Source organism: Balaenoptera acutorostrata, chromosome 1 (genome assembly GCF_949987535.1).
Source record: "Balaenoptera acutorostrata chromosome 1, mBalAcu1.1, whole genome shotgun sequence".
NCBI lineage: Eukaryota > Metazoa > Chordata > Mammalia > Artiodactyla > Balaenopteridae > Balaenoptera > Balaenoptera acutorostrata.
This window is the reverse complement of record NC_080064.1, coordinates 19,191,979-19,219,311: the sequence shown is the minus strand read 5'-3', so window position 1 is coordinate 19,219,311 and position 27,333 is coordinate 19,191,979. Positions and strand designations below refer to the sequence as shown.

Here is a 27,333-nt window from a genome sequence, read left to right as displayed (position 1 = left end):
TGGACATTAGGACCCTAAGGAGCTGTCTGGGGTGAGGGGGTCAATGCCCTGCTCCCTCTCTTCCCCTCCTCCTCATGACCTCTCTAAACCTATCTCAAGGTCAAGTGAATGTCAATCTGTGTCCCGCCCTTGGCACGTGCTGCCCATTTGGGACTTTAATCCTTCAAAAGAGCTCTCAAAGTGCATTTCCACCAAATGTTGCCCAGCAACATCAGCCAATCATCTCTTGCTCCATCTCACCCTGAGGGTCTTTAACCGCCAAGGGAAGGTCCTGGCTCCCTTGAGGCTGTTGTGGCAACTTGAGGACTGGTAATGCCGCTGATGGGACGTGCATTGACTCATTCAGTCCTCGCGTGCACAGGGGACAACGGGTGTCGCCCTGGCCCAGAGCTCCCCATGGAACACACAACAGGCAGTCAGCAGAGCTCAAATGAATAGTTCTCTTCCCTTCTCCCTCCCCACACCCATTTTATTTGGTTGGTTTATTTGGTTTTTACCTTCTGGGGTGGTCTCAGCCAAGAAGCCAAGGGCTGGCTGAGTTCACACCAGTTTCGACTTGGATTCTCGCTCTCTGGGAGATGCTGAGTGGCCAGAACTCATCAACCTCATGTAACATTAGTCACATGAGCTGTTATCCCAGAGGCCAAAGCTTGGACTTTTATTGCCCTCCCAGGGAGCCATCCACCACCTCTAGCTTTTGCAGGAGAAAGCTTGAACTCCCTGCAGCTGGACCGTTCCCTCCAGGCAGCTTTGCAACTTACTTGGTGTGGAGTGCAGGTGGTGGTGTGCTGGTAAACCAGCTCTCTCCTCCACAAAGAAAGTTCTGATGTAGAGCATTGGCCAATCTCTGTGGTGTAAATACCGCCCCCCGACCCTGGTCAGTTTCAAGCTACCACGAGCAACATTTCTGAATATTTAACAGTTGCCCTCATGAGCCGCCACTGGCAAGCCCCAGCATCCTGCTGCCTGGAGGACCCTTCCTGGATATTCATAAAGAGCAAATAGGCAGCACGCACTCCCTCCAGGCTAAGAGGTGACAGTTCTCTTCCTATTTGTCCTGGACTCAAAACAGTTTGCAATGTGGTAGAACTAAAATGTGATCAAGGTCCAGTAGGGTTGCCAGATTTAGCAGATAAAAATACAGGATTCTTAATTTAGAATTTCAGATAGGGGCTTCCCTGGTGGCGCAGTGGTTGAGAATCTGCCTGCCAATGCAGGGGACACGGGTTCGAGCCCTGGTCTGGGAAGATCCCACATGCCGCAGAGCAACTAGGCCCGTGGGCCACAATTACTGAGCCTGCGCATCTGGAGCCTGTGCCCCGCAACAAGAGAGGCCGCGATAGTGAGAGGCCCACGCACCGCGATGGAGTGGCCCCCGCTTGCCGCAACTAGAGAAAGCCCTCGCACAGAAACGAAGACCCAACACAGCCATAAATTAATTAATTAATTAATTAATTAATTAATTAATTAATTTAAAAAAAAGAAGATCATGCCTTCCTTCCAACCCCTTAAAAAAAAAGAATTTCAGATAAATAACAAACTACTTTAGTATAAGTATATCCCAAATATTGATTGGGACCTACTTATACTAAAATAGCTTTTTGTTGTTTATCTGAAATTCACATTGAACTGGGCAGGGTGGGATGGAGCAGGCTTGTGTCTTATCTGGCAACCCTAGATCCTCAGACACATATAGGTGCCCAGAAAATTCCTGTGGGCTGATGCTGGTGTTGGGAGTGTGGCAGTAGACTGGGGGCTGGAGATGTCCAAGACTGTTCATTCTTTAAACCTAGAAGAGTCGCAGTTACATTTCCTGCTTCAGCTTTCCCTCACTGTAGGGACTCTGGAAGCTAAAAGTGCCCGAAGGCATTTAGTGCAACACCTTCGATTTACACATGAGGAAACTGAGGTCTAGAGAGGTGACTAGATCAAGGTTACTTAACTAGTAGCAGCATTGATGCTAGAATCCTAATTCAAAACTCAGTGGGATTGTTTTTCCTTTTATCCTGCACTCGTCTGAGAGTTAGTTTGGCTTAGTGGTCAAGAGTAGACTGTCCTCACACTGCCTGGGTTCAAATTCTGGCTCTGTTACTTGCTGCGTGACCTTGGTCCTTATCCCTTTGGGCCCTGTCTTCTCATCTTTAAAATGGGGATTAAATGAGCTAGTGTGTATAAAGTACTCAGAACAGTGCCCGGCATGCAGTGACCATTAATAAACATATGCCAGTCCTGCAAACAGCCCCCTAGAAAAACCTCTTTCTTGTTCCTTCCTGTAGCACCTCAAATCGCACCCACATGCTAGGGTTCTTCTGGTTGGGCTGCATCTCCTGCAGCCTGCCTCACTCTCCTGGTAGTCAGCTCCCCCTCTGTCTACCAGGGACCATCATCACCTACAAGGCAGGAATCAGCTCCCCTGCCCCCACCTGCAAGGCTCAAAGGCTCACTGCATTTAAAATTCAGCACAGAAGAACCTGTTAATAGCCCTTATATTAAACCATAATCACACACTGCTTGGGCCACACTGGAGAGTCCTTGAAGGCCCTGATGGTGCCTTGAGCTCTCTCTCTGCTCTGAGGAAGGTAGTAGGGATGGTGGGGACAGGAGGAGCCTGGGTGGCAGATCTTGGAGGTAGCAAGCTCTGGAGTCAGGCTGCCTGGGTTTAAATCTGCACTTCACCATTTACTAGCTGCAGCCCCAACATCTGCAGGCTTCGCTTTCCTTAAAATGGACCTGATAATAGCCCCACTGCAAAAGGCTTGTGTACACCATCATGTAGCACTGAATTCAGGTGCTGCCACTGACAGCAGTGGGACCTTGGGCAAGTTCATCTCTACGTGCCTCAGTGTCTCCATCTATAAAATGGGAGCATCACTTTCTCACCGGGGGATTAAACGAGACAACCTTTGAAAAGCTCTTGGCACCAAGGAGGCACCCAGTAAACTCTCGAGACGGTGGGGCACCCTTATCATTTCATGTCACTTGCCTGGCCAACTTCTGTCAACATTTACTTCTCCCTGGCAACTAGCATGGGAAATGAGACGCAAGCCCAATTAACTGCGACGGCAGAAATGAGCTTAGAAATCAAGCTTTTGTTTGTTTCTCTCTAACGTACCTGCATCACTTAGGACTTGAGCCCCATGAACCCGCCTCTTTTTGTCTGAGAGTTAGAAATGGTCTTGTTTGGGATGAAGGTTGTTTTTGTTTCATTTTGCTTTATAAACAGAAACACTCCCTGGTTTCTCTTCTGAAAGGCTAGGGAGGAAGCTGAGTCAGGTGGGGTGTGGTGAACATGAAATCGGTCACCCTTCCCTCGCCGTGGGTTTGGTGAACCCAGTCAACCCACACTGACACACACACTGCACACACACACTGCACAGCTGCTGCCGCACTCAGGATTGCATTTTCTGCTCATATCTCTAATGGCACACAGAAACAACAGCATTCTCCTGGAATGCAGTACAGCACAGTGGAAAGAGCAAGGGCCCTGGGGGGTCCCAGAGCCGGGTTGGAATTCCAGCCCCAGCGCTTGCTGACTGAGATGGTGGCTGGGCAGGTCAGGAACTGGTGGAGCCGGGCTGTCATCCACGAGGTGGCATCCCTGCCTGTCCCAGAGGATCACAGTAAGGCTTAGTGTTAATGGATGTAAAGCTTGCAGAAAAGCACCATGGAATTGAAAGTATCCCAATGACACTACGTTCTCTTCCCTTTCAGGATGATATCCCAGGTCCTGGGTTCTACAACGTCATTCACCAGTCGCCTGTGTTTGACAGTGTGTCGTTGTCTAAGAAAGGGACGTGTACTTTTCCCTCTGTGGTGAGAACCCCTTCTCTGAACATTAACTGCTCGGTACTTTCCTTCATTCATTGCATAATCATACATTGGACAACTGGTCCCTTCTCTCCAAAGGTCCGTGGTTCTAATTAGGAGAGTAATTGCCTCCTCAAATTTCATGCAGGTAAACTGGAGCCTATGTCTTTAAGGAATTTTTTTCCCAACTGCTACGTGTTGCCAGAGTGGGAAGAGAAGCTAGAAGAATATTCAGAACCTGATCATTCAAAACCAATTTTGTCAGTGTGGAATGGACTTAACAAATGTTTTCTTGAGATTTTTAGGCAAACCAGGAAAAAAGTTATTATTATACATCTTGCCCTAATAGGACTTTTTACACTGCTTAATCTAACTGGGTTATTCGAGTTACTGAGAAATCTGATGGGACCAAAAAGAAAACAGGCAGCAGGCCGGTAATTTAGTGATATTCCTCTCCTCCCCATTTCTCTCCTTTGTAAGATGTAGATCTTTATCTTTGTGGAAGGCTACAACCGTCAAGTAGCTAAATGAAGTTCCAGTGTCTCTGACCAGACCTGGGCAAGGATAGTCTTTATTTGAACATCTATCAGTTGGCAAGAAAAATAGATATAACAAGGGGAAAGGGTCAAAGTAGGGTAAGACTAGCTGAGGGAGGAAAGTGAAAAAGAAAGCAAACCCAAACTCCAGCATTAACAAAACACATATGCCGTCTGTCCCTTTAAAAGTTATAATAATCTCTTGCAAAAATGTATTACGATACCTGACACTGGAATTGATTTTTTTTTTTTTTTTTAAAAACCACACACAAAGAGACCATTTAAGACACACTGAATGCAGCCACTTATTGGAATTCAAGCTTGGCAGGGTTGAATACTCAAGGAGAAAACCGACTTTGGAGTTAACTCCTTGTTAACAAAGACGTTGAAGCTGCACATGCCCCCAGTGAGTTCACAGAATAACCACGCCTCTACTTCTCCTTCTGTCCCAAGCCCTGAGAGTAAAGAGACTCCAAAGCGATCTGCAAAAGAAGTGCCATCTCACGATGGCCTGGCACAGGAGACAGGACTTAAGACCCAATCTTGACTCAGCTGTGGGTTCTCGATGTGACCTCAAGCACGTCACCCTCCGTGTCCCAGTTGCCTCATCGAGTGGAGACTCCCTGGAGGCGATGGGCAAATTGACGTTGCAATGAGTAAAACAGTCTTTGAAACTGCAGAGCATTATAAACATGTTGAATGTTATGATTGTCACCACCTGAGTCACAAACAAGACTTCCTGCAGCACCTAGGTTTTCTCTCTGAGACGTTGCCAAATAGTGGCACTGCCCATTCTTGCCTGGTGCCAGGGAAGGCACTGACTCCGAGCGCACCATCAATTACCTGCCAGGCTTTACATGTAGTAACTTTCCAAATGACAAGGCTGGGCCGTCTGGAGAAGAAGGGGTCCAAGGGAAGCTCTGTGCGTGACAGGATCTAATCAGGTCTTTAAAAAATTCAGACCAAACCCAAAAGAAGGCAGAAGATGAGTTGTTCAGTCTTCCTCTCCCCGCTGTGATGGACATGGGGGTTTCTATTTATGTTTACAAACACATAAGTTCCTATATCCTTGGGAAGGGACCTTAAGTGGTTGGTGGAAGTCTGTCAGGAGATCCCCACATCTCGCCTAGTTCTTTCCCAAATTGGATGAGAATTTCATTCCTCCGCCCCTTCTTTTGCTGCCTTTCACATTCAGTGCCTCTTGTTTCTGGATCCCAATTCCCTGAGGGAATTAAAAGTAGTCCCCATCAGAGAAAGGTCTGCCTTACTGGAGCTAGTACGGCCAGCAGGAGCGTGCCTCTCTGGGTGAGGCTGACCAAAAGACTCTGTGGGTCAACACGTTTTAAAAGCTTCCTGATGACTATTGGAGCGACAGCACCCAGCCTTCTGAGAGGACCTGTCATCCGCCTAAATTCAAATCATCTGAAGAGCTTCACGACTGTATTCCAAAGCTTTGCTCCAGAATTATTCACCGGACGGACTAGGAAGTTAAATGGGGCAGGTGGGAGGAGGTGTCCATAGCCTTTCTGTATTTGTGTGGTGGCAGCAGTGGCTCTGGAAGAGCTGGAGAGAGGTTCATAAATGCCAGCATGTGGCCAAATTGGAGACCAGAGGCCTGGCAATGAAAAGAAAGCCAAGGGGCGGGGAGGGTTGGTGAGTGACTGCCAACTTCGGCTAGACTCAGACTAATTCTACTGCAATGCTTTATGAAACTTTGCCTCGAATAGGAATTTTTTAGAATGGTTTTTCCCAAAGAGTATGTTAGCAGGTATCTTAAGCCAGAAGATTCTATGATGGAGGAAGGTTGGGAAAGGCTGTTTAAACAAAGCTAGACAGGGGACTTCCCTGGTAGTCCAGTGGGTAAGACTCCGCACTCCCAATGCAAGGGGCCTGGGTTCAATCCCTGGTCCAGGAACTGGATCCCACATGCATGCTGCAACTAAGGAGTCCACGTGCTGCAACTAAGAGCTTACACACTGCAACTAAACATGCCACAATGAAGATCCTGCATGCTGCAACTAAGTCCCTGCATGCTGCAACGAAGTCCCAGTCTTTTTTTAAAAGAAAAAAACCCAAAGCTAGAGAGGTTTCTTTATTGCAGTCCTTCCCAGAGCATTTACTACACCAACGTGTGTTATGAATCTTCAAAATGGGAACAGGGTGTGAAACTTCTCAAATTTATTTGACCCTGGAACTCTCTCCCTGCTGCCGCTACCACCAACACAACCTTATCTCACAGACCTGGAAGGCCGAGGAACACACTTTGGGAACTAGCGCTTTAGAAGAACACGCTTTGCCCACTCTGTTGGGTGACTCAGGATAGACACGCTACAAATGGCAGCACCAAGGAAGGTCTGACCTTGCCACCCTTCTTCTGTGGAAGTTAGAAGGAAAGAGCAGAGGTGTGTCTGCCCTGTTGGGCACAGCAGATTTCGGGTAGTGATTCTTCCAGAACTAACACCTCCCACAGGCATTTATCAGCTGTTCATCTTGTAGATGCGAACACATTGCTGGGACTCCTCTTGGTTCATTCTTCTTCGGAATGGGTATGTGATCCGTATCCTCTCATGGAGGCGAGCATGTTGGTTCCAACGCTTCGCTAGCTGAGGAAGTTCAGTGTCCTCATCTGTAAAGTGGGGATAATCATAATATCCTCGACCCAGGGTTGTCATGAGGATCCAGTGCAACACCCCCTGCAAAGTACTGGGTTAACTATTGCCCCAAATGCAAAGGTAAAGTGAGTCCAAGGCTGGGGTGACCTTACTTCTGGGAACATCAATGAATCCTTGCAGTTAGGAGGAGGTGGAGCTGGGACTCGAACCCAGGTTGGACTCAGGCCAGCTGAGACTCTGGAACGAACACGCCTGCTTCTGGTGGTACATCCACCCACATTACTGGTGGTCCATGAACCAGATGGTGAGAACCATTGCCGCCTTGGACAGAGTGAAGTCGGGCGAGGGGCTAATGCCTTCCCCCACCTCCCCCACTTTCTGTGCTTGTTTGTTGACCCCTGTCAAGTGGAGGAAAGCCAGGGCAATGTTCTCAAGCTTTTAACCATAAAATAATGAAATTTTTTTGTTGTTGTCTTATCAGACTTCAATACTTGCCATACTATCCCAGGGTAAGGTGATGTTATCGCCTAGTTTTTATAGCTTTTGTCCCTGTTCATTTGGCAAACATTGATTCTGTTTGTTTTTTTAACTGAAAATAGTTTATCATGGCTTCCTGGAAGGAGTAGGATTGGTTTCTGTTGAAACAGCAAAAATATCGTAGAGTTTTATGAAATCAGTGATTAGGTGGTGGATAGGAGGTGTGGGTGGGAGGCAAGCCCTATGGAGCCTTGTACCTTCAAGAGGTTAGAAGCAAACTTGTTATTTAGGAAATCTGGATTATTTAAACTTAGAAACAAAAAGTGAGGGTTTTACTCAAAGGAAAACCAAGGTTGGAAGAAGCAAGTCTAAAGCGTCCCATCATATAAATCACCCACCAGCTGATGAGTCAAGTATAAGTGGCCTGAAATGAGATTGGGTGGAAATGCTTTTATGGAAGAATTATCTTTGCCAAGTCCCAAACATAAGATGAATAATTAGAGTTAGTTTACAGAAGTTAACACAGGTCTGAACTTGCATTTTCCAAGAGCAAATTCTCAAAGCCCAAGGTCATTTTATCATTGTTCCCTGCCAGGGTTTCACCTTTTATAAAATGTTTTTAGACCTGGTGCTGGGCACCGTCTTTTTGACATCTGTCCTTCGGAGCCATAAGATATGTGATGATGTGGATTCCTTTGACTTTCTCCTCACAGTGTGCCCGATTGGACACCGTCGTCTCTAAATACCCCGCAGCTAACGCGTACACTATACCATCACGTTTTGTTTCGAAGAAAGACTTCAGTAATTCGTGTTCCAGCATGTTCCAGTTGCCAAGCTTCGCGAAAGTTCTCAAATTTGAAACTCCCGCACCAAACCATTACAATGTAAGAACACTGCCTATGCTTCTTAAGTATATATTGAATGAATGGTTTACTAAAATAAAAGAAAGGAAGGGGGGAGCTTTGGGGAATAGCATTTACTGCAATTGGTAAGCCAGTTAGCATTTGCTGACTACCCAATGGCTACACGAGGCTGGGCAAAACTCTCATAGGGAATTTGCAGAACCCAGAGAAAAATGTGGGCAACACAGAGGTCAGTATGGAACAGTGGGAAGACCACTGCCGAGGAAAATACTTACTGCAATTATTCCTATCACATAAGCTTTCTGGGACGGTTTTCTCATCTGTAACAATGATTATATTACGTACCACTTTATCTGCAGGCACTATTATATTCTTACAGGGAAAATAAACTTCTGTCTTTCCATATCAGAAAATCGGGTTTTTTAACAGCAGTGGTTCGCCATTTCCCATCACTTTGTAGTCAATGAGGCAGAATGGTGTGGTTAACAGGTAAGAGACAGACTCAGCTTCAAATCTCGACTCTGCCATTTTCTAACTGTGTATGGCTTTGGGCAAGTCTCTTAACCTTTCAGGACTCAGTTTATTGATCTGTAAAGTGGGGGTATATGTCTACTCCATGGTGTTAATGCAAACATTAAATGAGATAGTCTAGGCTGAGTGCTCACCTAGCACAATATCTGGTGCACGAGGACTCTACAATACATGAAAACTGGTACAACTGTCTTTAGGGAAGCCCTGTTACCTCTTGAGTTTCAATTGTAAAAGGGAATTAATTATACTTGCCCTACAGGGTTATTATAAGAAGCATATGAGACTACAAATGTGAAAGCACTCTGAAATACCTAAGACGTGAATTGTACATAAGGTAGTAATATTATTACGCCATATTTAAGAATATTTTGGTCTTAGAATACTTCGTTTTAAATTTCCTTTTTCTTTTATAATATTTATAAATAATATTTATTTTTCTTACTACAAAGATCCTGCCTACCTTCTACGATGAATCCAATCAATTATAACATGTTCAAAGCAATATAAGTGCCTGCTAGGCCAGCACGGTCCAAAAGGAATATCAGTATAACCAGAGCCACATACGTCATTTAAGTTTTCCTAGTAGCTACATTTAAAAGTAAAAAGAAACAGGTGAAATTAGTTTTAATTAAATATTCGATTTAACCCAATATATTCAAGATATTGCAATATCTAATCAATATAAAAATTATTAATTAGATGTTTTACATTCTTTCCCTCCTATTAAGTCCTTAAAATTCAGTGTATATTTTATACTTGCAGCACACCTGAATGTGGACCAGCCATGTTTGCAGAGCTCAATAGCTACATGTGGCCAGTGGCTACTGTTTGGGGTAGTATAGCTCTAGATACTCTTCTCCTAGGGTAATCAGAGCCTGAAAATAAGAATGATGATGATATGATGAGGCACTTTTCATGGCCTATGTGCTGTTCTTTTTTTAAAAAATTAATTAATTAATTTATTTTTGGCTGTGTTGGGTCTTCGTTTCTGTGCGAGGGCTTTCTCCAGTTGTGGCAAGTGGGGGGCCACTCTTCATCGCGGTGCGCGGGCCTCTCACTATCTGTGTTGCGGAGCACAGGCTCCAGACGCGCAGGCTCAGCAGTTGTGGCTCACGGGCCTAGTTGTTCCGTGGCCTGTAGGATCTTCCCAGACCAGGGCTCGAACCCACATCCCCTGCATTGGCAGGCAGACCCTCAACCACTGCGCCGCCAGGGAAGCCCAATATATGCTGTTCCGAGAGTCGTGTATTCACTTATTTCATACTCACAAGAACCCAGGAAGTGGATTCTCTTATTCTCAATTTACAGAAGAGGAAGCTGAGGCTCAGAGAGGGGAAAGGACTTGCCCAAAGTTACCCAGCTTGAAGGGACTGTTCCCACATCGGTGAGCACGGGTGGGCGCCGAGGTATAAAGCTGGGGAGTGAGCAGAGTCCCCATGTTCCAGCCCTGCCGGGCTTCCCTTCGTAAGTCCTGTGGCTGCTCTGTGCCAGACCAGTGATACAGCTTAGATTCCAGTGGGGAACTCAAGATGAGAACTAGGAGACAGACAAACAAAATGATTCCTGTGACCAGTTCTGAGGGAGACAAACAGTTAGAGCCTGAGAAAGAGAGTATGTGTGGGGTGTGGAGGTTGGCAATACCATGTACTTTAGACTGGGTGGTCAGAGAAGGTCCTCAGACTGAGACTCAAGGATTGAGGGAAGAGCCAGAGTTGGGGGAACAGCATGTGCAAAGGTCCTGGGACAGCAAACACCTTAGCCCGTGGGGAACTGTAAGAAGGTAGCTAGAGGGAGTTCCCTGGTGGTCCAGTGGTTAGGACTCGGCGCTTTCACTGCCGTGGGCCCCTGTTCAATCCCTGGTCAGGGAACTAAGATCCTGTAAGACGCGTGGCGCAGCCAAAAAAACCCAAAGTATCTAAAGTAGAATGAACTAGGGGGCCTCGGGGGAGAGGGGATGAGGAGAGGCCAGACAGATAGGCAGGGACCAGTTCACGCAAGGCCCTAAAGACCCTAGGAGGGAGTTCGTATTTTGTTCTCTGTGTGCTGGGAAGCCCTCCTTGAGGAGGATAGGGGGTGTGGAGTGATGTCTTCTGATGTACCTTTTAAAAAGAGACCCCTCCAGTTGCTGTGTGGAGAACGGACTGCAGTGTGGGTTAAGGGTGGATTTTGAAAAACCAGTTAGGAAGCTGTCATGCTAACAAAAGAGAGGTCAAGGTCTGGTCCAGGCAAGTGAAAATGAAGGTGCTTGGCCATTGCGCCGTTGCCATTCCTGAGAGAGGGCCGGGTTCCTTGGGAGACAGACCCAAGTGCAGGCTGTCTCCGTGTGAGCGCCCCCTCTGCGTCCTCCCGGGGGCCGCTGAAGGGCACTGTAGTGTTAGTGCTTCACGCCTTCACCTCCCCAGCGCACTGCTCCTTCACCCTGGCTTCCTATCTCCGAGGCCCAGCTCAGGTCCTGGCATGCAGTAATCATGCAATAAATGTTTATGACTCCAAAGGAATAACTTCCTTTGTTAATCAAGAAATGACCATTCCCCACGTCAGGACTCTGCCACCAGATCAATTTTAGTTTGCATGGTTTTTGTTCATTATTGTGTTAATGTGGCTCTGAAAATAATACATCCTCATCATAAAATATCTTCGAACATCACAGGAACCCATGAGCCAGAAAGTGGAAGTCCCTCATCATTCTGCTCTGCAAACAAACATCAAAAACCAGGGGCAATATTGTTCATATTCTCTTCCTCCCTTGGTCCTTCCCTTGGTTTTGGGATTATGCTGTCCACGGTACGCGTGCATTTTCTACTTAATTATATCTGGGATTTGTTTTTTCCCATGGCAATACAATAAATCTGCTTCATTCTTTTTTAACCTGCCAGTGGAGCTGACTCTTCTTAGTCTAATGGTGAAATCTTCCAGCGACACACACACTCAGTGTATACAAAAATGCCCCCTTTTTCTGTTGCTTTTCTGTCTGGGCGAGGAATAAAGCTGAAGTAGTGTTTTGTCTACAGGAGACTTTTTTCAGACCTGGAGAACAATGGTTGAGTCAACTGGCGAGGAGCAGAAATGCGGTAATCCTGTTAGCCACACTGTGCTTTGAGGCTGTCGAGACCTCTCTACCTTTGCTTACTGCGATCCCCCGCTTCTCTATTGGAAGCCTGTCCCTTGGTACCTGTTATTACTTCCTCTCTGGCATCCTGGCTCTTCTCCCCGTGTCCAGTAATTAGCCTGGTCCATCTGATCTTTTTGTTTGCCCTCTCTGCAGGCAGTCTGGCCGTTAGGACCCTGGGAAAAACTAAATTCCTCCGCCTTTGTCAACACAAAATCAAAATGCCATCTGCATTTCTCGAGAAACGTTTTTTTTGACAAAGGAGTAGCACAGAAAATCAAGCCATCCTGGCCCCAGCAAATAGTTTCACTCGTTCAGTAAATATTCCAGCCATTGCAGGCACAATTTTTATTGCATCTTTTATCTAATGAATACAGGAGACTGACTGCAAATTAGCTTTTAAAATATTTATGATTCATCATAAGAATGATCTCAGGGTTCTTTTTTTTTTTTTTTCCCAAAATTATTTTTAGAGTTCTGAACTCACTGGACACTCTCTAATGTATATTGCCTGGGTCAACCAAAATTCTAAATTTCTGGTCAGCCCAGAAAAGTCAAGACAGTGCTTACAAATCTGACCATAATCTTAAGTTACACAATTTCTTTGTATGTCCTAAATCCCGCACGTATAGAAGGATTATTTGAGCAGTGAGGAATCAGGGTGGGGATATGCAGGACTAAGTGTTCCGAAAAGAATGAAAATCGTAGAGAAAATAATTTGCCTGTGTAACGTTACACACTTTTTAAAAAAAAACAGATGATTTGTGTTGACCGGCTGTCCCCTACCCCCAACCCAACAGCACTCTGCCTCTAGTCGAGCAGGGATTATCTGATCCATGTTACAGATGAGAAAACTCAAATTCAGAGAAATTAATCCGTTTGAGCAGGATGTCCTGCCCTGTGTGCGGGGAGAGAGCCCAGAAGTCAGGTCCGCCGGCTGGTTCAGGGCACCGTCCTCTGTGTTGTGTTGGGTCACCAGACACTGGCTGGCGATGACAAACTCTTCCCCCACTCCAGCTGGGGTGAAGGTGAAGGCACAGCCAGTGTGACCTTTTCCACTCACGTCCGCTCATTTTCTGAAGACACGTTTAAATTTGTTTTTTTTTTTTTTTACCCCAAAGTGCCCCTCGTCCAGACACAACAACAAGGACAAAGAAAGGCAAGACACTGAGCACACCGTGCTTATTTTCTCCCCCAGGCCTCTGTCTCTTGCTGCAAACAGACAAACAACGTTTGTGCCCGAGCCGGGTTCATGTCCAAAACCCAGAGAGGACTTTTCACTATTACTAAAACAGGACCTGCCCCAGGTAAGCAGCTGCCTCTCACTGGCCTTGACCTAAGGCTTCCTGTACCAGATCTGATCATCAGGGCACCCATTCCTTCACAGGGAGTCTCTTTGGAAGGAGTTAGGCATTGGGGGAAGAGGGGGTGCAGGCAGGTATTGTACAAAGAGGAGAAGACTGGCTTCCCATTCAGGGGAAGAACGGCCGGCTCTGGAAATGGACCCTGGGGCGGCCTATCACATTGGCCTGCCTTCCAGACCCAGCACACCTGCTTTGGGCAGCCAGCTGGGGAGGGGCTTCTCATGCCAGAAGTGTGCCCGTGCGCATACCCCAGGGGCCATCCCAGGCGCTGGGGGGAGGTGGGGCACACAATACGTCTTGATCCTTGGACACTCGGCTGCAATATTCCTTTCCTCCCATGCCTACAAAGCGGCTTCATCATCTATCATCAAATGATGGGAAATAGCTCTGTTCACAGAGCACCTACTCAGTGCTAAGTTTTTCCACGCGGTCCTCACACATCTGTCCTCATAGGGCCACACTCTCAGTCCTGTGTTTCAGGTGAGGAAATGGAGGTCCAGAGAGTTGAAGCAACTTGCTCAGCGTCACACAGCTAATAAATGGCAGGCCTAAGCCCAGAGGTGTCTGACTGAGGAACCTTTTAACCCCGTCATCCCAGAGTGACTTCTGAAGCCTCCGGGATTCAGGATCACACAAGGGTTCACCTGCAGATGTTTTCCCCGCTGGGCTGGGGAAAGGCATTGCACCTGTTCTGTGCCCTCAGACCTCCTCCCCGCACCAGCCTTAGTGAAAATTTTCCAGAGGGGTCTGGTGACATAGCAGTCCATACTCCAGGAGCACTGGTTAGACTAGACCTTCCCAAACAGGTCCAGAAGACCCCCGAGGGAGCTCTGGGCCCCAGAGCCCAGAGGAGGAGCAGGGAGGGTTTACCTCTGCAATCATGCTTCTCAGATGGGGGTGTGGACAAAATCGCAGCGCATGTCAGATTTCAGCAAATCCAGATTGAAGTTGAGAAGATCAGTCTGAGGCTGAATAACAAAACCAGCCCTAATTAGGAGGCTAAGCCTGGCTAAAGCTCCCTGCCTTGCATCACCACAGGCAAAACCCCACCTTGTTTGTTTATACAGGAGAACAAAGCCAGCATCCCTGGGGTTTGGCCAGAGGTTCCACCAGAGAGCCTGGGGAAGTGGGCAGCTCCTCCCTCTGGGAGGGTCCCGAGGGGCCCCTTGTACCACAGCAGGAAGGGGAGAGGTGAGCACCAGCATCTTTTAAGCTCCTACTGTGTGCCAGGAGCTTTCAAAACTCCATGGAGCGTTGCCTGGCACATATGTGCTCAGAGAGTGTGGGTTATTATTAATATTATTATATTCCCACTTTACAAGCAAAAATGACATATAGAAAGCAGGTGACTAGTCCAGGGTCCCACTGCTGGATTTGAATCCAGGCCCCCCTACATCCAGCTCGATGCCTGGTGCCTTCAGAACTCTCCCCACATCCCCCAAATTTGCCAGGGGCCACAGCCTGGGGAATCTGCTTCTCTGAGAGAAGCAATCTGCTTTGACCTCTCAGAAAAATGCTGTGGTTTCTGCTTCTCCCCGTTGTGGGAAGAAACCAGATGTGGAGCCATGCTTGGCATCCCTGCTGTGTTCCGCCCTCTCAGAGTTCCCCGGGCTCAGGGGCTGAGGGCCGGGTCTGGTCTGCCTTCAGTTCTGAGCAAAATGCTCACCTTTACACATTGGCTGGCTGGATTTTCTAAAGTCTGGCTGCATCAAACACAAGGCCAAGCACTTCCCCAACGTCTTCCTCTCTATTTCTCCTTAAAAAAAAAAAAGTTATTAGAACATGGGGAAACAACTACGGTAAAGTGTCACTTGAAAAACGTGGGTGACACAATGGAATCCACGCTGTGGGCCCAACACCATGAGACAGCATCCAGTGCACGATGGAAAGACCAGGGTAAATACAGCACAGAGTTCAACCCTGGTTTATTCCGGGCCGTGGGAGCATGAATGCCTTTCCCCCTTGCTTCTGCTTTTTAACATTTTTATAATCAAGCATTGCTTTAAACTATTTTTTTTGGTAGGGGGAATAAAAATAAAAAATAAGTATATGTATATGTAAAAAACCCAGAAAGATAATTTGAGAGATATATACCAGTATTATAAATGCTGCTGACTGGACATCTGTTTTTTGTTTTTTTTTTTTTGACTTAAGCATATGTTGGGACCATCTTTTCATGTTATTAAAAATCCTCCTAGAACATCTTTTGTTAATGGATGCATAGTATTCCATTATCTGGTGGTACCATCAGTTAAGGAACAAATGCCCTCTTGCTGGCATTTAGATTGTTTTAAATGGATCACTCATATAAATAGAGTGGGAGCAAACATCCTTATAGCTCACAACTTGTGTACAATCAAGATTATTTCCTTACATAAATTGCCTAATGTGAAGTTGCTAAGTCAAAAGGTATGTAAAATATTTAAGGTTTTTGATATTTGTGACCAAATTGCCCTTCAGCACAGAGATAATTTATCCTCCTGCTTCTATGAGAAATATGCTTTCCCTCACCTTTGCCATCATTGAGTATTACCATTTAAGTAAAATCTTGCTAATATGTCCCATATTGTTGTTTTCAGTGCTTTTGCAATGAAAAAGTCGATTTTATTTTTTTAAAAATTAACTTTACAGTGTTTAGAAAATTTGAAATACTTTTCCCACCCACAATACCACCATTAATATAGTTTTTCCCACTTTTCTGGGTTCCCACCTATTTTTATTCACATGTATCCATTTGCACATTGATATCACAGTATATACAGTATAGACTGTTAGGCTCTATTTTACTTTTCTCGCTCACCTTTATTTTCGAGAACATTGCCATAGGCTTCATGGCCTTTGCACTTACCACCCTCAGGGCTGATATTCCACCAGATTAGGCTGTTTTCCCATAACTGTGCCCTTGTACTTGGACCTTTGGGCTATTCATCGTTTCTCACACTGTAGCTACTGCTGTTGTGTACATCTTTAGGCTTAGAGCTTTTCCATTAGGTTGAATAATTTCCTTAATTTCCAAGTAATAGGAAGCCAGGATCAAAGTGTGCAGCATCTTGAAGGCCTTTGCCTAGTACTGCCGCTTTGCACCCCAAAATGCCTGCCCCCATTTACAGGGTTACTTATTATTTAGGGTGAGACTGCTCCCTCTTTACCCCAGCTCAGATCATTCTCTTCTTCCTTAAAGCTTTGTGCACAACCAAATCACTTATATTCTGACAGTTTCTTGAGACAAGGCATGGTGGGAAAGCATGGACCTTGGAGAAAGGTGGTTCTGGGTCCACATAGTAGGTGCTCAATAAATATTTGTTGATTGCATAATAGTTACTAAACAGCTACCATGTGCCAGGAACTTAAAATGTTCTTTTTCTACCATAGCCTCCCAGTTGTTAGAAGAGTTATTATCCTTAGTTTATGGAGGAGGAAGCTGGGCTTAGGCCCTGGTTAGATGAATGTCCTTTGGCAAATTCCTGAATATCTCTGAGTCTATTTCCTCATGTTTAGAATGGAGGTGCTAATACCCACCTTGCAGGGCTGCCGTGAGGATTAAATGAGCTACATATGTGATGCACAGACACATGTTCTCTAAATGGTGAGCGTTATTTTCAGTTATTCCAGGCCCCTTCTACTTGACCATCCTGGAGTGATACTGCCTTATAGTCATTAAATGTATTCTTACTGCTTTTTATTTATTTGAGAGGAGTTCTTTATTCTGTGTTAAAATTTCTTTCTGCTCAGGGCACTATAATGTCAACGAATCCCTTGTGAAGCAGTCGCCGAAGATATTAATGTCTTGTTTTAAATCAAAAACTGGCCGTGGATTAACACTGACGTCGACAGGCCCAGGACCTGGTTATTACAACCCGAAAGGTCACACCGAAGCTCAGAAAAAGCCTCTTATCCGGTGAGTCCTGACCAACCTGATGTTTCTTCTGGAAGGTGGTTCTGGGGAAGGACCCGAACCTGGGGAGAAAAAGAAGGGGTGTCACAGCTTGGCAGACAGAGGCCGAGTTGCTCTCCTGGGGCCCTTGCTGACACATAGCAGGTGCTCAAGAAATACTTGTTGAATACGTAGTATTTTTTTTTGCATGTGTGTGTGTCTTCGTTGCTGCACGCAGGCTTTCTTTAGTTGTGGCAAGCGGGGGCTACTCTTCCTTGCTGTGCATGGGCTTCTCACTGCAGTGGCTTCTCTTGTTGTGGAGCACGGGCTCTAGGCGTGCGGGCTTCAGTAGTTGTGGCTCACAGGCTCAGTAGCTGTGGCTTGCGGGCTCTAGAGTGCAGGCTCAGTAGTTGTGGCACACGGGCTTAGTTACTCCGCGGCATGTGGGATCTTCCCGGACCAGGGGTTGAACTCATGACCCCTGCATTGGCAGGCGGATTCTTAACCACTGCACCACCAGGGAAGCCCCGGATACGTAGTATTTATTGAGTAACTACTGCATGCCAGGAACTTAACATCTTCTTCAATGATCATAACAACTTTTTTTTTTTAATTTATTTTTTTAATTTATTTTATTTTTGGCTGCATTGAGTCTTTGTTGCTGCACGTGGGCTTTCTCTAGTTGTGGCGAGCAGGGGCTACTCTTTGTTGCGGTGCATGGGCTTCTCATTGCGGTGGCCTCTCTTTGTTGCAGAGCAAGGGCTCTAGGCGCGCGGGCTCAGTAGTTGTGGCTCATGGGCTCTAGAGCGCAGGCTCAGTAGTTGTGGCGCACAGGCTTAGTTGCTCCGCGACATGTGGAATCTTCCCGGACCAGGGCTCGAACCCGTGTCCCCTGCATTGGCAGGCGGATTCTCAACCACTGCACCACCGGGGAAGCCCCCATAACAACTACTGTAGGAATGATTATTCTTACTTCATAGAGGAGGAAGCCAGGCCTCAGCGAGGCTGAGAGACTTGCTAAGTCCACACAGCTAACCTGAGACGCCCCTGGGACTCAGGCTCAGGACTGTTTGGATCTTCCAACATTCCCCATGTTGCTGTACTCTCCTGGTGCTGATATTATTCTATTTTTATAATATAAAATCGCCACTGGGGTGGAAGGATATATGAAAGTGGTGAAACTCTCATAGCTTTGTACTGATAGGTTAAAAGCCTAGACTTTTGGAGTTGGTCAGACCTGCTAGATTTGAACCTCAGCTCTGCTCTATTCATGCTGTGTGACCATCAGCACTGTGCTAACCCCTCTGAGCCTGCCTGCCCTTGGTTGTAAAGTAAAGTGGGGATAATTTATCTGAAAGTTGCTTTCTGATTTTAATAATATATTTGATATAGTAGGTACAAATAGTGAGTCAATAACACAAATTTTAAAAGACGGTGATTTGTGTTACTTTCTTTAATCTCCTGTACATTTAATGTTACTTTCACCTCAGAGGCTCAAAAATTCACAGGGCTTAATATTCCTCAAATGGGTCTAGAACTTCTAGAACTAAGTGCCATTAAGGTCAGCCATCCTGTCACTCTCAACAGGATTGGCTGTTGGGAGGGCTGACCAGCGGGGCTGGGACTAAGGGTATAGCCACCTGGGACCCTCCAGAGAGGTCAGGCAGCTGGCTGGGCGCATAGCCACAGGGGGTCAGAAGCCTGGGTGGCCCGGGGAGGCTGGCAACACAGGGTCTACTCGGACCATCAGCCCAGGGCAAGGGGTCAGGGGTAAGGGAGAGGCGCAGGACATGAGCCTGCTGAGTCCAACCCAGGACCTGGGGAAGGGATTCAGACCTCAGATGGAGTCCACCCGCTGAGTCCCTTCTGCCCTTCGGATCTGGGGTTCTGCAGGTTGACCCTTCATAGGCTGCAGGACTCGGGACCGGGGCGGGAAAGTCTCCAGGAACAGGCTCTCTCCAAACGTCAGGGACTTCCTGCCTCCGGGTTGGCTTGGGCACCACTACGCACAACCTTTCCCTATGCTGCCCCCAAATGGAGTGGGAGAGAGGACGGGCTTTGGGGTTAGCAGACCTGAGTGAGAATCACAGCTCTGTCTCTAGCAGAGACTTCTCCTCCCTGAGCCTCCATGTTTCCATGTATTAAGTGGAGATAAGAACCTTATCACTTGCCTGGACCAGAACCTTATCTCATGGGGGTTCTGTGAGGATTAGATGAGAAAGTGCTTGAAAATAGCTCTCACTCTTATCACAGCAGCTATTATTCTATATCCTAGAGAGGATATAGGACGATAGCAGATGCAGCTGTTTTGTGGCATGGAGGCTCAAGCCCCCACCCTGACTCTGGAAGCTTCTTCAGGGAAACGATGAGAGGAGAGTGAGGAACCCTCGGTGTTTAACCGCTTTCCCCAGAGCAGTGTCATTTGGCCTGCATCCGAGTTTGGACCAGTGGTTTGAAATAACCTCATTTTATGGCATTTGCATCTGTCAGTCAGCAGGCCCTGGAGGTTTCTGGTGCTGTGCTGAGGGCTATGGGGGAGCTCACGTGGACAGAGCACCATCCATACCTTCAGGCTCACCTGGCAACAACTCCAGAGCAAGGAAGAGGAACGTGCCACAAAACGCCGGATCGTGTGGGCCCCAAGGTTGCATGACCCCACACTCCCCCACCAAGGGCGCCAGCTTTCTGGTGGGAGCAGTGCAGTAGTGCTGGTGTGTCTGGGGGTATCTGGGGCGCACTGGCTCTCTGTGATGCTTCGTGATTGGTGGATCCTCCGTTAATAAACCTAGGAAGCACTGCGTACAATCCCTCTGCCCCTGGGTGCATCACAGTATACATGAGCTTATTAAAGGCTCTGAGAAGGCCCGCAGTAAAGAGACCTGTTAAACCCAGTGTCTTAAACTTGGGTTCACCCTGGTGCGTGGACAGTGCCCCAGCCTCCGCGGCAGGCTCTGCAGTCTGGGGCTGCTCTCAGCGCCTCCCTGGGCCTTTGTTTCTCCATGTGTGAAAAGAGGGGAAATCTTTCCATTTCTCACACTCTGTGACCCCAGCTTTGCTCACCATGTCACTTCGGAGAGCGTACGGAGGCAGTGAACACGGGGCCAGCCAGGACCCACAGAGGAAGTCCAGTATATATTGTTGAGTTGACATGGAAAGGATGAAGTTGAGAAATCTGTAATTTCATTTAAACGCAAAGAGATAAAACTAAAGTGTGCTGTTGTTTATTCCAAAATAGCATCCATCTGTTTATGTGGGATGATGGAGAAAGGGATGTAATGTAAAGAAAAGATACAGCCGAATATGATAGTATTGAAGGAGTATCCAAACTCCAGTCTCTCAAATTCAAATTCTGTTTCCTTTCCTGTGACCCTGGAGGGAAGAGAGGGGCAGGAGCACCTGAGGGCCCATCCTGGGGTTGTCAGGCTCCGGAGAAGGTCTGCGTTGTTTCCTCCCCATCGATATGCTGAGACTTTGTCCACATCAAGCCTAATCATACTCAGATCTCCGGGGGCTGCATGGGGCAGTGGTGGAGAATCTGAGAATCACCACAGTGTTTCTTTTGTGGCAGCACGGGCTGCCCAGGTGTCACACGCATGTGACAGGATGTGGGGCCTGCCCTTGTTTCTCTTGCTGGGAAGTGTGTGGCTCTCCGTTCACGGGTGGGGTTCCAGTTTGCACAAATGATATTTCGGTGCTGCTTTCTTCCGGATGCAGGGAGAACCGGGGGAGATGTTAATTCTCGCTGGGGTCGCTGGTGCTGTGTTACCGACCCCTGCTGGCCTCCTGAGCTGGGAACCGGCTGCAGAGGCCGTGGCACCGAGGGCATCAGCACAGGCAGGGAGTCAGGCCGCTGAAACTCCCGCCTTCCCCTCTCACCAGCCCTGGGAGGCTGGGGGTAGGGGCGGCGGGGGGCGGTCACTTAACTCCCTGGGAATTCAAATTCATCCTCTGGGAGTTGGGGCAAGCACACTTTACAACAGGCTTGCAAGGATAAAAAAAGATGACCCGCATAACTCACCAGGTCTGGCAAACTGTAAGCTTTTGACGTGCGTGATTTGTACTTTTATCGAAACGTGTGAGCGAGCCCTCTGCACTCACCTGATGTTTCTTGAGTGGCCCCGCAGCACAGATGCTGTGAGGGGCTGTAGGGTTGTTGGCGTGGCCATTTCTGGGCTCCTCAGCTGAAGAACACGTCACAGAGTGTCTCTTTGTTATGGCCACGTTGCTGACTCAAAAGCTAAGAGGGTTTACCAGCTTCCAGGGGGTCTTTGGGGGAGGCTATCAGCCAGCGTTTCACTTCTGTAGGTCTTCAGCATCCGTCACAGCAATGACTCAGTGGATCAGGGTGAGTCAGGGGAAGGGCTTTTGGAGATCAGAATACTTCCTCCTAGGTGCTGCCTTCCAACTCACGCCAGCAGGGAGGTGAAACACCCACTGACATCTTTCTAACCCTTGATCTGCTTCCTGGAGTTTTTAAACCACTGGTTTTGCTCAGACACGCTGTCCTGTCACAGCCAGAGCCGAAGAATCAAGCCCCGTCGGCCCCATTCCAATTTGGGTAATTACGTTGGACCCACCTAAAGTTCCCCTGGGATTTTCAATTAGATATGGGATGCTTCTTCCCAAGCAGCTGTAATCTGTCACCCACTACCCTGTTAAACAGATACCGCATTCCACCCCAGAGGCAATCGGCTGCCCTTTAATGATGAGAAAAAAATTGCCCCTTTATCCCTCCCGACCCTGGGAATCCCTGAGGCAGAGTGAATCTGTGCCTGGGAGTGTCCCGAGGGTCTCAGATGCCCTCCCCAAGTGACCTGCTGAGTCCTCTGAGACATTCATTATTCTTTGGTGATTTGCAAACAGCTCACACTGGAAGCTGCAAACACAACTTAATCCAGTTGTGGCCAACTCAGAGCCTTTGACAGATGTTTTTTTCCACGGGGCAGGACCAGGTTGGCTTTTAACACTGGGCGATGAGGCTCATAAAAGCCCTGGTTACAATGCACTGTGGCTTTCCTAGGTTTGATTCAGTCTGACCTCAGTGATCTGCCCAGCCCCATGATGACATGGAAGGACCAGCCCCGGATGAGGATAAAACTGTCAGGTGGGGTTCAGATGCCTGGGCTCCCCTACTTGCTTCAACCCCTCTGCTTCTCTCTGCAGTTAGGCAAATGTCCTCGGGAATAGGGACCAGGGCCTCAGTGATGGATAAGACACCATCCCTGCATTAAAGAGCTAGGCAAGTAAAAAGCATAGAAAAGTAATGTGTCTTGTGCAGAGAAGAGAAGAATGGCTACAGTGTATTGAGGGGCCAGCTTCCCCCTGCTCAGAGTTTTCACAGACTTTCTACAGCATCATCTTCCAACTCTCCCACGGGTCAGGATTGTTACATAGAGTTTACAGGGGACACAGACTCTCCCGGGTGGTAGAGCAGAGGGTGGAATCCAGGTTCATCTGACTCCAAAACCGGTGCTCCTCTACGGAGCCCAGGAAGGGAGGTGGGGAAGGGGGAGGATTGTGGCCGGGGGAGTTTCCCTGGAGGAGGTTGAGAAGCAAAGAGGGAATCAGAGCTGGCAGGGAAAGGAGGTGCTCCTGGCAGAAGGAACAGCACGGCAAAGGCATGGAGTCGTTGGACAACGCTGTGCTGGGTATTTCTGGTCACTTCTTTTTTTTTCTTTTGGCCGCACAGGGTAGCCTGTGGGATCTTAGTTCCCCAACCAGGGATCGAACCCGGGGCCACAGCAGTGAAAGCGCGGAGTCCTAACCACTGGACCACCAGGGAAGTCCCTGTGCTGGGTGTTTCTGGGAGGTGACCTGGGAGTTAGGCTGCATTGAGAGCCCACTGGTAGGAGTTTTCCTTTAGCTCCTCCTCAGGGCCTGTAAGGGGGTTTGGTTGGAAACCCAAGTGAACAACCCAGAATTCACGGGTGGAAGGAGGCTTGAAGGCGGTCCAGGGGCTTAGCCTCTGGCTCCTTGTGCCCCAATCCCGGCCCCATGGAGCACGGCTTGTCCCTCTTCCAGGCTTTTGCCCCTGCTGTTTCCTCTGTGGGAAATGCCCCCATCTCCACCTTTTCTACCTGAAGAATTCCTGCTTACCTTTCAGGGCAAATGTTACCTCTTCTAGGGTAGATTTCTGGATTCACCCAGTTGGAATTAGTCTCTCTCACCTCTATTCTAACATTTCATGTTAAAAAAAAAAAAATGGTACCAGTAAAGCACTCGTTAATCTTCATAACAACCCTGGAAGGCAGGTATTATTATCCACCGTTTTACAGATAAAGAAACTGAGGCTTAGGGAGATTAAGAGACTTTTCTAAGGATGCACAGCTAGTGGATGGGGAAGCAGAGATTCAAACTCAAGTCTGTCTGAGTGCAAAGCCTGTAAGTTGTCACCGGTCATGATTGTCACTGGCAGTGGATTGATTGTCAAGCCCTCCGGGGCATTCAGGGTCTGTGTCTTAGCACAGAACAGTCTGGACCCCCCAGAGTGCCTGGCACAGAGCTGCACACGGGGCTGACACTGTCCGAAGATCCAGGGAGCTGAGTTGGTGGGGCCAAGCCTCTCCTGGGCATGTGGATGGAGGGGAGGGTAAGGGACCTGTCTCACTCACTCTCAGCAAGAATCTGGTGAGACGCTGACCCCCGCTGCCCAGCTCCCTGCAGGCTGTCCCTGGTCAGGAGAGTAGACATCTCACAGTTTCCTCAAAGACTCAGGGCGACCCCGACCCATGGAGTAAGCTCATGCGGTGGTTGGCTTATTCCGCCTCTAAATTCCGGGAATCAAGCCTGTCTCTCGATGTTCAAATTTCTGAGGGTGCTCTGAAGGGGTGATGCAGCCGGAACAAGGAGACGCCAGCTTTTATTTGTAAGGGGAGAGTGGTGGATCACACACTGTAACCAGTTCTTCCACGCAGACTGGAGGGAAAGAAAGGAGGCAACGTTTTCCCCCCTTTTCCTGTGGACACCTTTATCCTAAATATACACATCCAAGCCAGCTCTTCCTCCATCCCAAGATGTGAGCCTCTAGCAGGGAGCCTCCAGCAGCCTCCACTGGCAGTGGGAGTGTCCACCCTGCCCCAAGGTAACTCTGGTGAGAGGCCCCCTAACGTCACTTTCCTGAGGCTCCGTTGCCCGTCCAGGCAGCGGGTGGTGGTGCTGCAAGGGATCGTAGTAATAACACATCTGCTTTTACTGAGCACTTACTGTGTTCGGACGCTCTGCTAGGCACCTTACATAGCTTTTCTCCAGTCATGAACCCGCATATAAGGAGTGAGTGTTACTGCTCCTTGTTGCCAGGAACAGAGAGGTCCAGGGACTTGGCTGCCTGGTATTCAGACTCAGGTCTGTGTGACTCTAAGACTCGAAAATCCTCCTCTGCCACAATGCCCTCCCCATCTTGCTAGTCACCAAGACTTGAGTTCCAGTGCTGGCATTACCACGAACCTGCTCTGTGACATTGGGTGACTCACTTTCTCTCTCTGGGCACCAACTTCTTAAGCAAAATAAGGATGTTGGGTAAGACATCTCTAGGTCTCCTCTAGCTCTCCGAGTCTAAGAATGCCTCTGCTTCAGAAGGTGTTGGCCAAAGGGCAGCAGAGTTCCGGTGGCTGGGCATCCCAGTTCCCTCCTCTGTTTGGATGGGTTGGCTTTGAGCTGTGGTGAGTCTCCTGGGGCCATTCAAGGCTCTGAGAAATCTCTCTTTCATTTTGGTGAGAGACCTTAAAAGAAGCTTCAGCTGTGAGGCAGAAGTGGGCAGCCCTTCTATTGCATGGCCAGGAGGGTAGGGCGTTTCCCGTTAACAATCCCAGGATTCCTGGGCAACCCAGCGGACCTCTCTGAATCAAGGCCAGATGGGAGGTCACAGCTGGAAGGGACCTCAGAGGTCGTCATGTCCAACCCCCTCATTTTACAGATGGGGAGACTGAGTCCCAGAGTGAATTAGTAACAGAGTGAGGGCTCGAATACAGATTCTCTCTTTCATTTATTCTCTCAATAACAGGCTTAAAAGACTCCCTTTCCTGAAGGGGGGAAGACAGACCTGAAAACAACTGCAATCTAAGTGGTGATCGTTATTCAGAGGTCTCTTGATTTCCAACCCAGTATTTTTCCACTCCTACATCCTGCCTTGCCAAAAAGATGTTTAATAAGTTTCTGAGATGTCAGTGCTGGAATGGCCTCTAAAGATCTACTAGTCTTGGGATGGCAAATCCTTGGAATTTGGATTGCCTCCTCCCATTTCCTGGCCATGGCAGACATCACAAGTGGCTCACCAATGCTCTTCCCATAGAGCCCAAACGAGGCCTCAGTTCTTTACATGGAGCTCCAGCCAGGCACTACCAAGCGACCAGAGTTGGCACATGGCATCGATGCCTTCTGCCATTCCTGATCAGCTCAACGACATCCGTCATCCACAACGACAAATGTACTGAGCTCTCACTTTGTGCTGGGCCCTGTCCTGACTACCGTGTTTTAGGTGTGTCATCTCCTTTAACCCTGAAAACAAGCCTACGGGGTAGGTACCGTTATGATCGCCCTTGTGCAGGCGAGAAGACTGGGGTCCAGGGTCCCCAGATCACCAGCAGTGGAGCCGGAAGAAGAAACAGGTCTCCCAGTGACTCATCCAGTCCTCTCGCAAATGGCTGGCTGCTGGGCAGGTCCTGGCTATGTCGAAAAACTGCCATTTCTCCAATAGACTGATTTAGTGACATCTTCCCATTTTTGTCTTTTCTGAAGGAGAAACCCCATCCTAAATTTCTCTGCCCAGCCTTTGCCTCTGCCCCCGAAGCCGCCTCTTCCAGGCCCTGGGCAGTATGAGATCGTGGACTACACGGGGCCCCCCAAGCACTTCATCTCCAGTGCATCCTTCGTGTCCAACACCAGCCGGTGGACAGTGGCGCCGTCCCAGCCAGGCCTGCCCGGCCCAGGTCAGAGGATTGCTTTCAGTGATTGTAAAAACCAAACCTGGAATTGTTTGTCATTCCTGGGCCATCAAATACCACTGATTTATAGGCTGTTTGCCAAACAGTTTACAGGGGTTAGAGTGGATCTAGAAGACTTTTCAGCTTACACTTTCAGAGTATGAAAGGTGGGTTTTTTTTTTTTTTTAATTTATTTTTTTAAGGTGAAAGGGCTCTTAGAGATGATCCAGGTCAGGGATTTATAACTGAGGACTATGAATGTTTCAAGAGACACAAAGCTGGGCTCCAGGGGGGTCTGTGACCCTGAAATTGTCTGCAGATTTGAAGCACGCAGATATTATTTTCTGGGGAAAAGAGCCATAGCTTTTGTCTAAAAAGTTCATGTTCTTAAGAATGTTTAAATCGCGGGTCTAGTCTGGCGGGGTCACCTCCCAGATGGGAAAGGCCCGGAGAGCAAGGTGTCATAGCCCTGCGGAGGGTGAGTGGAGGGCAGAGGCCCAGACTCTCTCCCCTCGACGCCTTGTCTGTCACGAAATAAAACAGGGCTCCACCCGAGCAGCTCTTTCAAGCCATATAGTTACGCCCAGGATCTGCCTGAGAGCTGATAGTCTGAGGGACTTGTTCCAGTGGGTGGTCCCTGCACTCCCCTGCCTACTTGGAGCCCCTAGCTATTTACCACCCCCGACACTGGCCAGGGTTTATGGCATTGGGGGATGACAGGTGTGCTGATGGGTTGGTGGCGTGGGAGGGGGAAGGTGAGAGCTGAGGTGGCCGCCAGGCCTGTGAAAGTCAGGCTCTCAATCAGCATCGCGGATGCTCCCACACTGCGTTGGCAAAGATGACTGAGGCTCAGCGCTGGCCCCCCGAGGCGTCCCCTTCCCTCCACACACACAGGTGAGTAAAATGTAAGGTAGGCGGGACAGGGAGAATATCATTCTCATGGCTCTGTCCTTGGAAACGTAGTGATAAGCCAATAAGACGGCAGAGGTTTGACCTACGGGTCATCTGGTCAGTCCAGGCAGAGCTCAGCTTGGTCCCGCAAATGTACGAATGCCCCATGGAGTGGTGGTGCCAGGACCCCGGAGACCAGCCGGATCCTCGTCTGACCCTGTTTGGCCCAGTCCTCTAGGAGCTTTCTCCGAGCATCTTCTCCATGCGGGCACCTGGAGTGCAGGTGCAGGCCAGGGCCTGCGGCTGTGATCACCTAGGCCAAGGTGGGCTTCCCTGAGGGCCTCCCAGAGT

The 27,333-nt window shown here is 48.3% G+C and overlaps 1 protein-coding gene across 1 annotated transcript in view; it reads left to right on the top strand.

The window, feature by feature from the left end:
* The window catches only part of STPG1 (sperm tail PG-rich repeat containing 1), a 35,134-nt gene that overhangs the window by 5,709 nt on the left and 2,092 nt on the right, over positions 1–27,333 (top strand). The window contains exons 3-7 of the mRNA XM_057532519.1: positions 3,712–3,813; positions 8,146–8,316; positions 13,134–13,242; positions 17,032–17,197; positions 25,907–26,097. Coding sequence (XP_057388502.1) covers positions 3,712–3,813; positions 8,146–8,316; positions 13,134–13,242; positions 17,032–17,197; positions 25,907–26,097 — 739 coding nt within the window. The remainder of the gene's footprint in view (positions 1–3,711; positions 3,814–8,145; positions 8,317–13,133; positions 13,243–17,031; positions 17,198–25,906; positions 26,098–27,333) is intronic.